The 13,860-nt window shown below is 53.8% G+C and overlaps 1 protein-coding gene across 11 annotated transcripts in view; it reads left to right on the top strand.

Annotated features, from left to right (window-relative positions):
- Window positions 1–12,673, top strand: part of JAKMIP1 (janus kinase and microtubule interacting protein 1) — a 134,875-nt gene extending 122,202 nt beyond the window's left edge. For 3 of the 11 annotated variants that reach the window (XM_045998595.1, XM_045998596.1, XM_045998597.1), the window contains 3 exons: window positions 2,514–2,579; window positions 5,699–5,743; window positions 12,491–12,672. In XM_045998595.1, the coding sequence (XP_045854551.1) occupies window positions 2,514–2,579; window positions 5,699–5,743; window positions 12,491–12,580 (201 nt within the window). In that variant the 3' untranslated portion in view covers window positions 12,581–12,672. Of the gene's footprint in view, window positions 1–2,513; window positions 2,580–5,667; window positions 5,744–6,935; window positions 7,981–12,490 lie in introns of those variants that run through there. The other 8 variants (XM_045998601.1, XM_045998602.1, XM_045998606.1 and 5 more) reach the window with 7 other exon arrangements.
- Window positions 12,674–13,860: the final 1,187 nt, after the last annotated feature.

Here is a 13,860-nt window from a genome sequence, read left to right as displayed (position 1 = left end):
AGGGACAAAAGGACTGGTTCCTTCTGTCCTCCCCTTCCATTCAGACATAGCCTGGGGAGGCCCCCCACCACAGCCCCAGCCCTGTGGAATTAGCTGCCTCCTCCCTGCTGGAGGGTAAGCTCTGTGAGGGCGGGGACCTCTTCCTCAAAGCCTGGAAGTTGTTCCTGGGGGATTTTTGCAAGTTCTGGGAAAGCTGTAAGGCTTCACCCTCCCTTCACATGACCCTATAATATACAAGGCCCTTCCCCCAGCCCCAGGAGCCCCCATTTCACCTCGGGTTATGTGGTCACAGAAGAGGGATTCAGATATTAGAAATTATGTGATTCCCCAGCACCTAAGCTTGGGGTGAAAGACCAGGCTAGGGTCAAGCTGAGTTTTTGTGTTTCTTTCTTTTTTTTTTTTTTAAGATTTTATTTGTCAGAGAAAGAATCAGAGAGAGTGAGCACAAGCAGAGAGAAGCAGGCAGAGATAGAGGCAGGCTCCTGGCTGAGCAAAGGAGCCCGATGCAGAACTCTATCCTAGGACCCTGGGATCATGACTTGAGCTGAAAGCAATTGTTTAACTGACTAAGCCACCCAGGCGTCCCCCCAGCTGAGTTCTGTGCTCATTGTTGGGTGCTCTCTACCTCCTCACCTTGCAAGGGGATCCTTGGGGACAGTCATGGCCACACCAAAGTATACACCCCTTCCTTCGGGTAGAAGAGAATCAGAAACATACAGGTTTCCTAATCTTTTATGGGGTGCGTACTCTATGCCAACTCTGCTCTGAGCCCTTTGCACAGATTCAGCTGGTAGACCCTCAGACATGGGCAACACAATGACCTTTAATTATTGATCAGGAAACCAAGGCCCAGAGAGGTTGAATCCCTTGCCTGAGACCTCATATCTGAGGATAAATAATTTTCTTGTGTCTTCCCCAGTCTGTTCCCTGTTTCTGGCAGTTTGACCTTTCCAAAATCAAACTCTCATCATTTTCCTGCTTAAAACCCTTCACAGGCTCCCCATGATACCCCAAATCTGTGAGCTCCTCATTGGGATGTTCCAGACCCTCTGAGCTCTGCCCCCATCCCCCTGCTCACATGTCCCTGTGTACCTTGTTCCCTCTGCTTGGAATTCCCTGCCCCCTCCCGAGTCTGGCACACTGTGGGTGCTGGGCTGGGCTCTTCCTCTGCTGGCTCTCCCAGTCCAAGGCTTAGTGCCCCACCCTTCTCCCCTCTGGGTTCCGAGTTCCCTGCCTGGAGCACTCACATAGAATAACACCCCACCCCTGTCCCTGCTCCCACTCGATTTTCTCTGTGACGTTTGTATTCATCCAGTGGGCCATCTGGGTACCCAAATAATGCTTCTGTCTGCAAACTCCTTAGGGCCCCAGGCACATTGACCTGTATTTGTTAAAGGGGTGAATGTGTCCACAGAGGTGGTTCTCAAAGTGGGTCCGCAGACAAGCAGCATCTGCATCACTCAGGAACTCTCTGGAATGCAGGTGCTCAGACTCGACCCCCCGAAACCAAGTCAGAAACTCTGCTGGGGGCTTCCAGTGGTTTGCAAGCCCTCCAGGTGACCCTGACCCGGATTTGAGAATCATAGCCCTATAGAATGCATGGATGGCTTCTCCAGGCCTGGCTAAGAGTCCCGGGAGGCCAAGTGCTTATAGGGCCTGGCCTGGGTCACCAGCCCTGCAGCCCAAGGACACTGCAGGAGGGAATTCTCCACCTACATTCAGGTGTGGCAGGGAGGATGCCAGCTGGGCAGTGGTCAGGGGTGGCTGGCCCCAGCACTCGAAGAGTGACTCTCTGGAAAAGTTTGTGCTTGTGGGATATCCTGGGTGGGACGCCACGTGGAACTGGAAGGAATGGGCTTGTAAATTCTGGAGCTAGGGTGAGTGCCCCCAAGGGGCATTCAGTGGGTGCAGCAGCAGGCAGGGTGACCAGCCATTCCGGGTTCCTGGGGCTGAGGAGTTGCTGGGGACCCCAGACGTTCAGTGGCAAAACCAGGACTGTCCTGAGCAGATCAGGATGATTGGCCATCCTCACACTTGTGCTGAGCGGGCTTCTAAGGGGCTGGGGCACATGTGGGAGAGATGGCCACGGCTGGTCCTCGCTGGCCCTGCCCCAGCTTGTCAGCCTTGCATAAGCACATTGTCTGATGCTACCTTGAATCCATGATCTCTATTAGCCTGCCCCAAGCACCTCCGTGTCCAGGTCCAGATGGGAGGTTTCTGGTTTAAAGAGACCCTGTGCTAAGAGTCCACACCAGGTGATTCCATTTCCATGTGCTTCAAGAACTGGCGAAATCGACCTTCCGTGGTGGAGGGCGGGGGTCAAGGAGCCTCCTGCTGGGGGCCCTCCATCTGGACTCCGGCTGTGGGGATGCGGGCCTGCACACCAAGCACGCTGCCCGCCTGTTTTGCCCAATTCTCTGATGGTGTGCCACATGCACCACGGTGAAGAGTAAAGAGAAAGTTTTGAACCCAGATATTTTACCTTTTCTGATGCATGAGGTCGTGTGTTTCAGAGAATCCGAGAACTGGAGGCTAAGCTGGAGACCCAGAAGAGACATCTGAAGGAGCTGGAGGAAAAGGTAGGTGGAGCACCCACCCCTCCCCTCCCCCACTTCTTGCTGGGACAGGTCACACTGGGGCTTTGTCCTTCCCCTCTGCCAGCTTTCTAATGCAAGAATGGATTCACCTCTTGTTCCCTTCTCTGCCCTGGTCCCCCCAAGATGGTCACATCCACGGAATAATGCTTTTCTAGGGAAGAAAAGTGCGGTTTGGGACCAACTTTGTGTTTGGGCAGAGCCGGGGTGAGATGCCTTCCCCCCCCACCCACAAAAGACATTTCAGGGACGGTGGGATCCTCTCTAGAGTGACAAGCCAGGCTTGGTTACATTCCACGGACCCCTTCACCTTAGAGGACTTCTGTGTGCCAGCGGTGTGTTCTCGGGAGTTTCTCCCCTCCCAGCGGGAAGCAAGGCTGACCTATCCTCATGTTGACACCAGGCCCCATGTGTCTCTCTGCGTTAGCATCATTTTATAGGAGGGGACACTGGACTCTGAACCCTTAGCTGGGAAGGGGTAGCTGGTCTCCTGCGTGCCACAGCCACGGCTCAGCCCTTCTGGCATGTTCCGTTCGTCCAGGCAGATAGACAAGGGCCACTCAGAACCACATGTGTGGCATCTCTGTCCTGCCCTTCCCACCTCTCATGCATCCACCCAGTGACCATCAGTCCTTGAGCTCAGGGACCAGCTTGTATGCGTTTTTGTTTCCAAGACAGTTCTCCCCATGGAATAGGGCACCGCACTTGTTTGCCTGAAGAGTCATAGATGAGTCGTAGATGAATAAAGCACGTTCTGTGTTACAGATGTAAGCGCAAGTGTGTGAGCCCCATGAAGGCTCTAGCCGCCCCCCCAGGGGTCATCAAGGATGATGTGCCCAAGGATGGGACCCTGGTCTGAACCTGGAAGTCCGATAAGCAGTCACCCCAGGGAGGAAAAGGGAGGGAGGGCATTGGTAGGTTTCCGTTGCCTGAGGCAGGTCTTAGGAGAGAGGAAGCCCACCCACCCCTGAAGTGGGATCAAGATCATCGAAGTCCCCCGAGGGCGAATTTCAGGGCAGATATGTACAAATGGGAAAATGGCCCCTCCCCGTCCTGGAGGCAGTCAGACACCTGAGCCCAAACAGACAGGACAGTTCTTCAGATGATGCTAAGCCAGTTCAGAAGCTTCTCCCCTTTCTTTCCTGAGAGGATGCAGGAGTCACCTTCCCCGGTACCTCCTCTTCACGGAGACCCTCAGTGCCTCCAGCCTGCATGGCCGGCACTGTCCTGTAGGGGGCAGCAGAGGGTCATGGCTGGCCGGCTCAGCACCGGGATTCAGGCGGGTCTTGTGCTAGAGTCCTGGGTCCCCCTGTGGGATTCTGGTTTAAGCAGATGCCTAGTGTCTCTGTCAGCCAGATGCCCACCCCGCAACCTTCTGGGGCTGTTTTGAGGTCCCAAGGGAATGTCAAGTCTAATTCCATCCAAGAATCTCTGGGGATAACCTGGCTTCACAGGCAGGTATGTCTGAGCTCTGCCCCAGGCCAGCCCTGGAACCTTGGGGGATTCCTCCCTTTGTCCTGGCCTGGGGGTTGGAATCTCTCCCCATCTTATGAGGTGGTTGTGAGGACTGCATGAGCGTGGGGGTGTGTCTCAGCACCCAAGCTGGGCTTTAGGACTCCAGTGAGCAAAATGGGTCACAGAGCAGGAAAGAACAGCAAAGAGACATTAAGCATGCCACAGTTGTCTGGTCACACACATAAAATGAGGCAGGTGGGTCCTGGGCAATGTGCAAAGACCCCTTCTGTCCTCTGGTCTTGTCAAAGCAAGTGTTGGCATGTTGGTCTGTGTACTTTCGTCATGAAGGAGTTGCCAAGGGGAGCAAAGAGCATGCAGACTCCTGGTTAGGCCAGTAGGACGAGAAGCACCCACACACATCATTTCCCTGGGGCTGCTAGTGGAAAATGGCTGCAGCCCCATTCCGTGGCTCATGTCGGCGGCCAGGACCTGCCACACCCCACCGGGTGCTCTTGGCAAGTCCTTCCCCTTCCCAGAGCCTCAGTTTCCCCATGTGGAAAATGACAGCTGGGTGACTCCACACAGGCCCTGTCCAGGTCCAACCTCCAGTGATTCCAAAACTTGTGTAAAAGTTGGTGGCTGTCTGTTTGGATTTTAATTTTTTTTGATAAATAATTTAAGGGAGTTATGTCATGGTGGGAGGGAGAACCACTTTCAAAGCCCTGGATGGTGCTCCAACAGGTTCCACCCAACGAGCAGCAATCCTTTTGGAACAAAGCGAGTCATGGATTCATTTCCAGAAAGAGAAATCTACTTTCAAACTGAATCTGTGTCATTTTTCCTTTCTTTAAGACCACTTTTTTCCCCTGCTAATTTTTTCTTTTTAAAGCAGATGAATTGAATGCCACAAAGATTTTTTTTTTAAGATTTTATTTATTTATTTGACAGAGAGTGAAAGATCACAAGTAGGCAGATAGGCAGGCAGAGAGAGAGGAGGAAGCAGGCTCCCTGCTGAGCAGAGAGCCTGATGTGGGGCTCCATCCCAGGACCCCAAGATCATGACCTGAGCCGAAGGCAGAGAGACTCAACCCTCTGAGCCACCCAGGTGCCCCGGCCCCAAAGATTTTAAATAATGGTCTCTTTGGAGAGCGGGCCCTGGCAGGGTTGGTGCTGGTGGGGGGGGGGTGTGCTTCTGCTCATGGCAGATAGGTCTGGGGGTCCTGTGGCCTAGGGGGAGCCCACTGGGTCCTTGGGTGCAGTCCAGGCCCCGCCTTTTGGTGGGAGCCACCAGCTGTGACCATAGGAGCATCCTTCCTCCACTTGTAACGTGTCCTGCCACCGTCTGCAGGAAAGCCACATCTCAGCACTGAAAGCATCCGGGTCTGTCTGAGTCAACTGGGTGTCTGGAGAGAGCAGTTGGGGGTGCAGGAGGACTCTGGAGGTTGGGTTTCCTGATGATGTCAGTGTCCAGGGCTGCTCACTTCCCTGGCCTCCTTCTGAACCCGACCCCAGAGTGGCAGTTCTTGTGAAATGTGTCACTGAATCCCATACTACGTATCTTACATCTTTTTCTTTTCTTTTCTCCCCCCCCCCATTTTCTTTTGGTCTTATTTTATAGTTTTTGTTCCTTTTTTTGTTTTTCTCACTAGCATTCATTCTGTGGCCTTGATGACTTCAGTGAGCAAAGAACTCGGGTTGGTATCCCTTCAATTTCACAGATAAACATGATGATTTTCTGGAAAGGAGAATTTCTTCCATTTCTGACCATGACATTCCTTGAGTGACAAGGCTCTGGGGGAGGTGGTCTGTGGCAGATTCCTCAGGGACTCAGTGCCCTGGGGCGAGATGGGGGGGGGACACCAGGGGTCGCTGGAGAGTCCCACCCCTCCAGGGAGGTTGGGAAAGCTCGTTGTGTAGAAGGGACAGTGGGGACCTGGTTGCTGCCCTGTTGTAGTTCATCTTCCAAAAGGGCTGGGGGTTGTGGTTTTTCCAAAGTTTCTTTCTATTCTGGCTTAGTTTCTGTTGTTCCCTATTGCCTGTGGACCAGACCATCGTGGGTTTCTGGGGTCGGGGTCTTCAGGAGCAGTAGACTGATGGGCAAGTCCATGACCTGAATGTAGAATACCCAGGGAGCCTGTGTGGCAAGCCTGCCAGCTCCCTGCCCCCCCCCCCCAATCCCTGTGCTTGGTTCTGTTGCTCAGAGACCTGGGACGGAAGCCATCAGAGCAGTTGGTCCTTCTCTGCCCTGCCTGGCCCCAGGACCCAGCTCTCACCCAAGTTCCTGCTTGGGCACCCATGTCCTCCCCCATTCTCTTTGCTCTGAGTGCCCTCCTTGGGGCTAGGGCTAGGAGGTGGGGGTGGGGTTCTTCCAGGTCTGCTGGATCTACAGTTCTGCCTCTGAATCTAGTCCAGGCTGGGAGCCCTCTGAGCTCTCTGGAGGCCCACAGTGCCCACTAGCTGGCCTGATCCCCAGGCTGAGCTCTGCTGCTGGTTCCTTCCCTGACTGATATTCTCATGGGAGCCCTGACCCTGGCCTCTGAGCACAGGGTTTTGCCTTGTATCTTCTGGGTCCCATGGCCTAGGTCAGTGTGTGGCACATGGTGGACATTCAGGCAGTGTTTGTGTAGTGAGTGAAGGGCCGTTCCCTGGTCTAATCAGATGGGGAGTGGGGGTAACTGTGAGGCGGGGTGGGTCAGGTACTGGAGGACAGGCCATCTGAGTCCCGTTTCCTCTTACCCTACATTGTCAGGGAAAGTCTCTCAGTGGGCTCAGCTGGAGAGATTGGACCAGCAGCAGGGGCTGTTGGGGCAGATAAGCCAGGGGCTCCCCCAACCTTTTTTAACCCTCAATTCTTACAACACTGCAAATTATTTTTTAATCTTACAGGATAGAAAAATTGCTTATGGAATATGTTGAGTCCCCACGGCAACCCCAGCCCCACTCAAACCAAAATTCAACAGCAAAACAAGCTACTTCAAGCCAGAGACTGAACACAGAATCCGCGAGTACTCGATGAGGAGGCCTTTTGGATCCATGGCTGGGTCCCGGCTGGGCCGAGCTGCAGGAGCCCCGAAGATGACGGGGATTTTTGTCAAGCTTGGGGCCTCATCCGAGTCCCCACTCTGGCACGTTCCAGCCTGAGGGGCAGAGACCTGAATACCAGGAAACTAAGTGCAATTACTAGAAACTGAGTCACTGGAGGGCCGCTGCACTGTCAGGGGCCAGGCCGGAGTCCTTGTCCCTGCTCTGCATGCCCCCCGCCCCCTGGCCACGGGGGCATGTCCAGCTGGACATAGACCTATGTACATATGTCTCCATGAACTGTGCTCTGTGTACCCTGGAATCTGTCAGCCAGAGTGATTTGCAAATGTCCCTGTGATTCGAACCCAAGTTCAAACCCTGGTCAGCAAATCCCTTCAGATCCATTAGGTGATGACCAGGGAGGGAGGGAGAGAGAGCGAGAGCAAGCAGGACTCTGAGGAGGGACTAGAGATTCACCCACTGTGGAGGGCAGATCCGAGGACCTCAGATTTCCAAGAAAGAAGCCACAGGCTCCATCGCTTTTGTGGGTGTGACACGGTGATAGTCCCAGAGCATGACTGTCCCTGGGGCCACATGGAATAAGGAATGAGAAGGTGGACACAGACCGCACCATTCTCAGGCGGCCTTTCATCTAGGTTGTAGCTTGCAAGGCACTGTCAAGGGAAAATGCTAGAAGGTGGAGTGTAGCATGGAGCATCTGTGGGGAACCAGCCTCCCTCTGACACCAGGGCCGTGATCTCACTGTCTTGGAGGAGGGAGCCCTCCCTGACCTCAGGAGCCTGGCCTCGGAATGGAACCTCCTAGGAGACGGAGTGGGGCAGCAGGGAGGACAGGCAGGAGCTGGCGAGAGTCGGCCCCAGAGGGAGCCCTTGGGAAGGGAAGTGGCTTGGGGGTTACTGCTGCTGTTATTCTAGGTTAGGTGGGGTAGGTGGGCAGGCATCTCCCAAAGAAACCCCTGCTCACACGACCATTCTCTCCTAAACTTCTGGAAGGAGGCGTGTGAAATTAGGAGTGGTGAAGGGAAACAGAAGGTGCGAAGGAGAGGACAAGCGCCCTAGGAGAACCGGCAGGGACGGGCTGATCCCAAGGACCGGCTGCGAGAGCAACCCTGGGATTTCTAGGAAGAAGAACCTTTGGAGAAAACCAAGTGACTGAGATTGAGGCCGCTGAGGAGCCCCAGAGATGGGAGTCCAGCAGAGGGGCTGGGAGTTCTCAGAAGGGCAAACCAAGGATGGAGAAGGAGGTTGCAGTGGGCACAGAAGAGGTGCCCCCCGCCAGATGGGGCGGGATGTCCAAACCAAATCAAAGAGTTGGGGGGGAGGGGCTCTAAGCAAACGCACACCAGGACAGCTGAGAAGTGACCGTTCTCTGTTGAAATCTAAACCCAAAGCCCCTGCCATACCAGCCCCCACGACTTACCAGTATTTGGTATCCAAATGTGAATGAACCGATGTCTTTGCTTAAAGACAGACAACTGAGCATCCTGGGTGACGAAGGGAGTGTGGAACCAGGCAGTGAGTGCAAAGGAACACCCGTCTGCTTCCGCTGGGCTCCAGGCAGCACCGAGAGCCCCTGCTTTGCTAACTTAGTAGACAAAAGTCCGGGAGCTGCACATGGGTCTCAGAAGCTTTTCTGTGGCACCGAGTGTCTGTCTTCTCCCTGTTGCAAGAGCGTCCAGGAGTGTGGTCCTCATGCCCTCCCGTCCCCATCCTTCTGTCTGCTCAGCTCTCCTACTCAGACAACAGGACAGGAATGCTATTGGCTTTGAAGTCAGACCCGTCTGGGTCCACTCCCAGCCTGGCCCCTTTCCCATGGCAGACACAGGCAATGTACTGGCTGCTCTGAGTCATAACTTCTTCTCAGAAGATGGGGATGGGGTGATGGTTCCCATACAATGCCTTGCCTCTTGTCTCTGTGAGGCACAACTAGGCAGACCCATAGGACTCCTGGATCCTGGCAGGACACGTGACAGGCAGCATCCATGGCTCCCTCAATGGGACTCGTCCACAAAGGAGACCATCCAGTCCCTGGGGAACCAGGACCCATTCTCTGAGACAGCGCAGGTGCAAGGGAATGAGACACACAAGCAGGTATGGGGGCGGCCCTGGCTTCAAAACCCCAAATCCCCAATAAGAGTCAGTGTTTCTTGTGACTCCCGGGCATTGCTTCCAAGGTTCTTGCCAGGGACAGGCCAGTTCCAAGAGGCATTGCAGTCATGGGACCACAGAGCTCTGGTGGCCCAGCAGACCTGTACCTGGACTTTATCACAGTCTTCCATTCCTGGGGCGGGAGGGTGGCGTACACCCCTCATAGCTGTCTCGTAGCACAAAGTCCCCCGTCGGTGTGGTTCCCAGGACAGAAGAACTACAAGGTCAGGCAAACCCTGGGTCAGTGTCTTGTATAGGAAGGAGAAGGGTTGGGTCCACTCTTTCCCACCACCCTCCTCACAGATCTGCTGGGGAGGCTGTAGGGAGAGCCCTGTCACTTTCCTGGTATGTGGTGCAGCCCATTCCCCTCATTTCTGTCTCCTCTGTGGCCAGTGGCAACCTGTGCAGAGCTGGGCAGGGAAGTCCAGGGGTCACCCCTATGTCCCCCCCCCCCCCCCCGCACCACCATTTTGGTGGTGCTGTGGGCCAGGAGACCAGCCACGCAGGCTGACAGGCCATCCTCATTTGGGATGTGGGACTTCTAGTTTGAAAGTGGGGGAAATCCCTGTCAAGCCGGGATGAGTGGGTCCACATATGGCACAAGGACATGGCTGCTGGCCCTCCTTCATCTTGGCACCCAATGCTCACGGATATAATTGCCCTCTCTGGCATGTCGTGAGTGGGACTTCTGTGAAATGCAAAAGGTGGGGCGTGTGTGCTATGCTGATGCTTCTGGGGTTAGCTCATCCAAAAGGCATGGGATTTCCTGACTGCTCCCACCCAGCCCAGTTTGCAGCCCTACTGGGGGGGGGGGGGGGAGCCAGCTGCAGGTGCATAGGGCACCTTATCAGGGTGCCCTGGTGACCTTGGAAATATGAACACTGTGCTTTAGTGTGAGCTCAACACGCATCTGAGCAAATTCTTTAGCTTTCCTCCCACTGACCACTCCTTCCCCCTTTCTTCCTTGTCCTTCCAGTCTATAGGCTGAAAGTCTCCCAGTCTGGGTCTCCTGCTTTTCCAGCACTTTCCATAGTCAGTTTGTGACCTGTGGAATCTTGCCCGATGGTCCCAGTAAAATGACATGTTTGTTTTTGCCTGTTTTCTCACATTCAACCAGAACCTGCTAGAAGTCTGCCAGTTTGGGGTGCTCCTCCCTGAGGGTGTCTAAGAGCTCTTGGGGGGCTTCTGCAGACCCCAAACTATGCCCCCCCCCCAGACTATGCCCAGCAGTTAAGTAATTTTCCCAGGATCCCATCTGAGACTGGAGATGAGACTCAACCCCAGACAGTGTGGTGCAGATGCCTAACTATATCCCCTCTCAGCCGACACCCCAACCTTGGGCCAGTCCGTGTCTATCACAAGCCCTGTGGGTCACCTTAGCACACTGGTCACTGATGGAGAAGTACATTTAAAAACAAAATCTTCTCCCAACCCAGAAAACCTCTCCATGGAGGTAGACAAGAAAGAAAGCATATTTATTTTTAAAGGAACAGCAAATAGAGTGTGATGCACATTCCAGGTGCTTTGCTCAGCAATTTGCAAAGACAGAAAGAAATCTCCCCTTTACTAGCCACGCTGCTACAATCCATCCAGCACATGTCCTCAGGATAATAGCGATCAGTTCTCCAATAAGAGAACTTGACAGTGCCGTCTGTTACCCACTGGTCACCCTAAATCCACCTTGCCATCGGGGTGGCCCTCTGTGTTTGTTGAGTTGGTTTGTTTTTGCTTTTGTTTTTGTTGTCAGTTTCAGAGAAGAAGTTCGGTGACTCATCAGTTGCATGTCACACCCAGTGCTCATCACATCACGTGCCACCCTTAATGCCCGACACCCGGTTACCCCATCCCCAGCAACCCTCAGTTTGTTCTGTAGAGTTAACAGTGTCTCTTAAGGTTTATCTTCTTCTCAATTTTCATCTTTATTTTTTTATACAAAGGAGAATGAAACTTTTCTCCTCTTTTTGCCAGGGTGGCTATGGGGTATGGAGGCAGGCACCCCTGAAATCCAGCCCCTCGCCTCCCACAGGACCTGGGAGATGGGGTTCTAATTTCCTTGAATGCTTGCATTACAAAGAGATGGTCCCCAGGCCCGTCAGAGAGACATCCCTGGGTCAGAAAGCTGGCAAAAGTGTCCTGTCACTTCCTGCACATCCTAGAGACCTCCATCCTCAAAGCAACACCCGAGCAGGCCCTCCCAGCCTCTAAACACTCCCATACACCACCCCTCCCCAGTCCCTCCAGAGAGGCGGCAAAGTCTTTGCCCTTAAGCTTAAGGCCCACATGGACATGGCCCCAAGCCACCTTCTGTCCTTCCTCATTTCCCCTCTGAGCACCCACATGGCTGGCCACTCCCTTTATCTGTCCTGATGCTGCCATGGGGCTGGGACCCCCAGGCTGCCTCTGCCTGGTAGAATCCTGTGCCCACCTCTTCCAGTTGCAGTCCACCATCCCGAGTGCCTCCAGCCCCCAGCTCCCTCCCGCAGGACATGTTTGTTTCTGCCGGGCTCGTGGTGCCTTCATTTCTCACCTCCTGAGTTTTGGATTCAGACCCGGGTTTGAATCCTGACTCTGGCATTTCTCCTAGATGAGGCCTGGACAAGGCCCTCCACTTTCTGGAGCCTCTGTCTCACCATCCACAGAATGGGTGTGATAATGCCCACCTCCTAGGGTTAGCAGCACAGTCGGACCAGCTAGGGTGACGTGACCAAGATCTCAGGTGACACGCGAAGTGCAGCACTAGCTCTAGGTCCCTGATCAACGTGTCCTGTCCTCAGAGAGGAGGCATAGAGCTTGAGGGTCGGACTTGAGCTGCACCACTGAGAGTTTATATTTCTGATGGTCCTGCCCGGAAATTTCAGTTTACCTCTCTGTGCACATGGTTAAACATTTTTTTTTTTTTAAGGATTTTATTTATTTATTTGACAGACAGATCACAAATAGGCAAAGAGTCAGGCAGAGAGAGGGGGGGAAGCAGGCTCCCTGCCTAGCAGAGAGCCTGATATGGAGCCCGATCCCAGGACCCTGGGATCATGACCTGAGCGAGGGCAGAGGCTTTAACCCACCGAGCCACCCAGTCGCCCCATGGTTAAAAACTTAATTCCAAGTGACTTTTCCGCGATGTTTTCTTGCTTTGGGTGCGTTCTGGCCTGCCAACTTGTCAACTGAGAGGCCTCCATTCATATTGTATGATGCGTGTGAGTGAAACCCAAGGCCCACTCGTGAATAATTCACCTGTTCTTGCCCTCCTCAAAGGGTATTCTATGCAATCTGAAGGCCCTGCAGGCATCTGGAAATCTCGAGAAAGTCAGTGCTGCGAATCCACTCACTGTTATGAAGCCATGACCCATGACCTTTGTCCGGTATGGAGCCCACAGCTACAGGACGGACGGAGAAGAGTTTCAGCTATGTGGTCAGGGCACCCAGCAGCGATGGGTTTGACGTAATGAATGTGGATGTGAAGATCGACACGTGCTGGGTATTTCAGGACGCAGAGGACAGTGGTGAGGAGCGGGGCTGTGCTGTGGACAAAGCCACTGGAAGCCCGGACGTGGGCACAGGCACACTCAGGAAGCAGCTGGAGTCCTCCGAGCAGAGGCTGTTGGCCGCTGTGGACCAATACATGATGTCTGAGTCCGAGCTAAGGAGCAGGTAAATAAGACATTTGGATCTTCTTGGTGTATTTAATGATTGATTCCTGGGCATCTTAATGGGGTTAGATGGTATGTTGACTTGTGTCTGCAGCTGAGGATGTGATGCCTGGGGCAGCCTCCCCTCTGGTTCCTCCTCCATTCCGTCCTCTGCTCTGCACGTCAGGAGCTGAGCCTGCACCATGTCCCAGGCTCCCGCACTCTGGCTTCCATGGGGGCCCAGTCAATGGGAGGGAGGAGTGGAGGAGGAAGGAAGAGGCCAGGGTACTTTGCCCTCTCCTGCTCGGGGTGACAATCCTCAGTGTCCCAGCCATGCTTTGGGGGTCCTCTCTGGTCCTCCCCTGCCTGGTGGCTGGCTCCTAGGCCCAGTATCAGCTCCTGGGCCCAGAATCTGCAAGGGCAAAGGGGCATCTGGCAGGGGCTCATCTCTGGGTCACCGGTCCTCTCTATCTGGCCTTTTAGCAATTCCATCATCTTTATGACAGACTCTCTGCACTTGTTTCTCACTGTTGACTTTCCTGGCCTCCCTTCTGTTCTCCTGGTGGAAGTGACAGGGTCCAGAGGTTGGGATGTGAGCCCAGGTCCTCCTCTTAGCTTGTGCTGTTTCCTGACCATTATCCGGTACAGAGCCCGGCAGAGTGAGGTGGTGTCCTGTGTGCATGTCGGGGGAAATCCCACACGGAGATGCAGGACAGTCACACCAGGGATCCACCCTGACAGGCTTACCATGATCCCAGCAGCCAAGCATCTTGGATTTATCTGGGACTTCACCATTTTCTTGTATTTTCCTTCATTTTAATAAAGACAAGCTGTTAAATGTATATTTACATGTGCTTTTTATCTTTCTTCCTCTTCGTAAGACTTTTTACAGGTAGGAATTCACATAGCAAGAAAGTAGTTTTGTTACTTGATGAGGTTGTCCATCCATCCCTCCATTCCTTCCTTCATTCATTCGTCACTCACTCATTCTGCCGC

The sequence above is a fragment of the Meles meles genome, chromosome 2 (genome assembly GCF_922984935.1).
Source record: "Meles meles chromosome 2, mMelMel3.1 paternal haplotype, whole genome shotgun sequence".
In the NCBI taxonomy this organism is placed as follows: domain Eukaryota; kingdom Metazoa; phylum Chordata; class Mammalia; order Carnivora; family Mustelidae; genus Meles; species Meles meles.
This window is presented reverse-complemented; position numbering and strand designations above follow the sequence as displayed.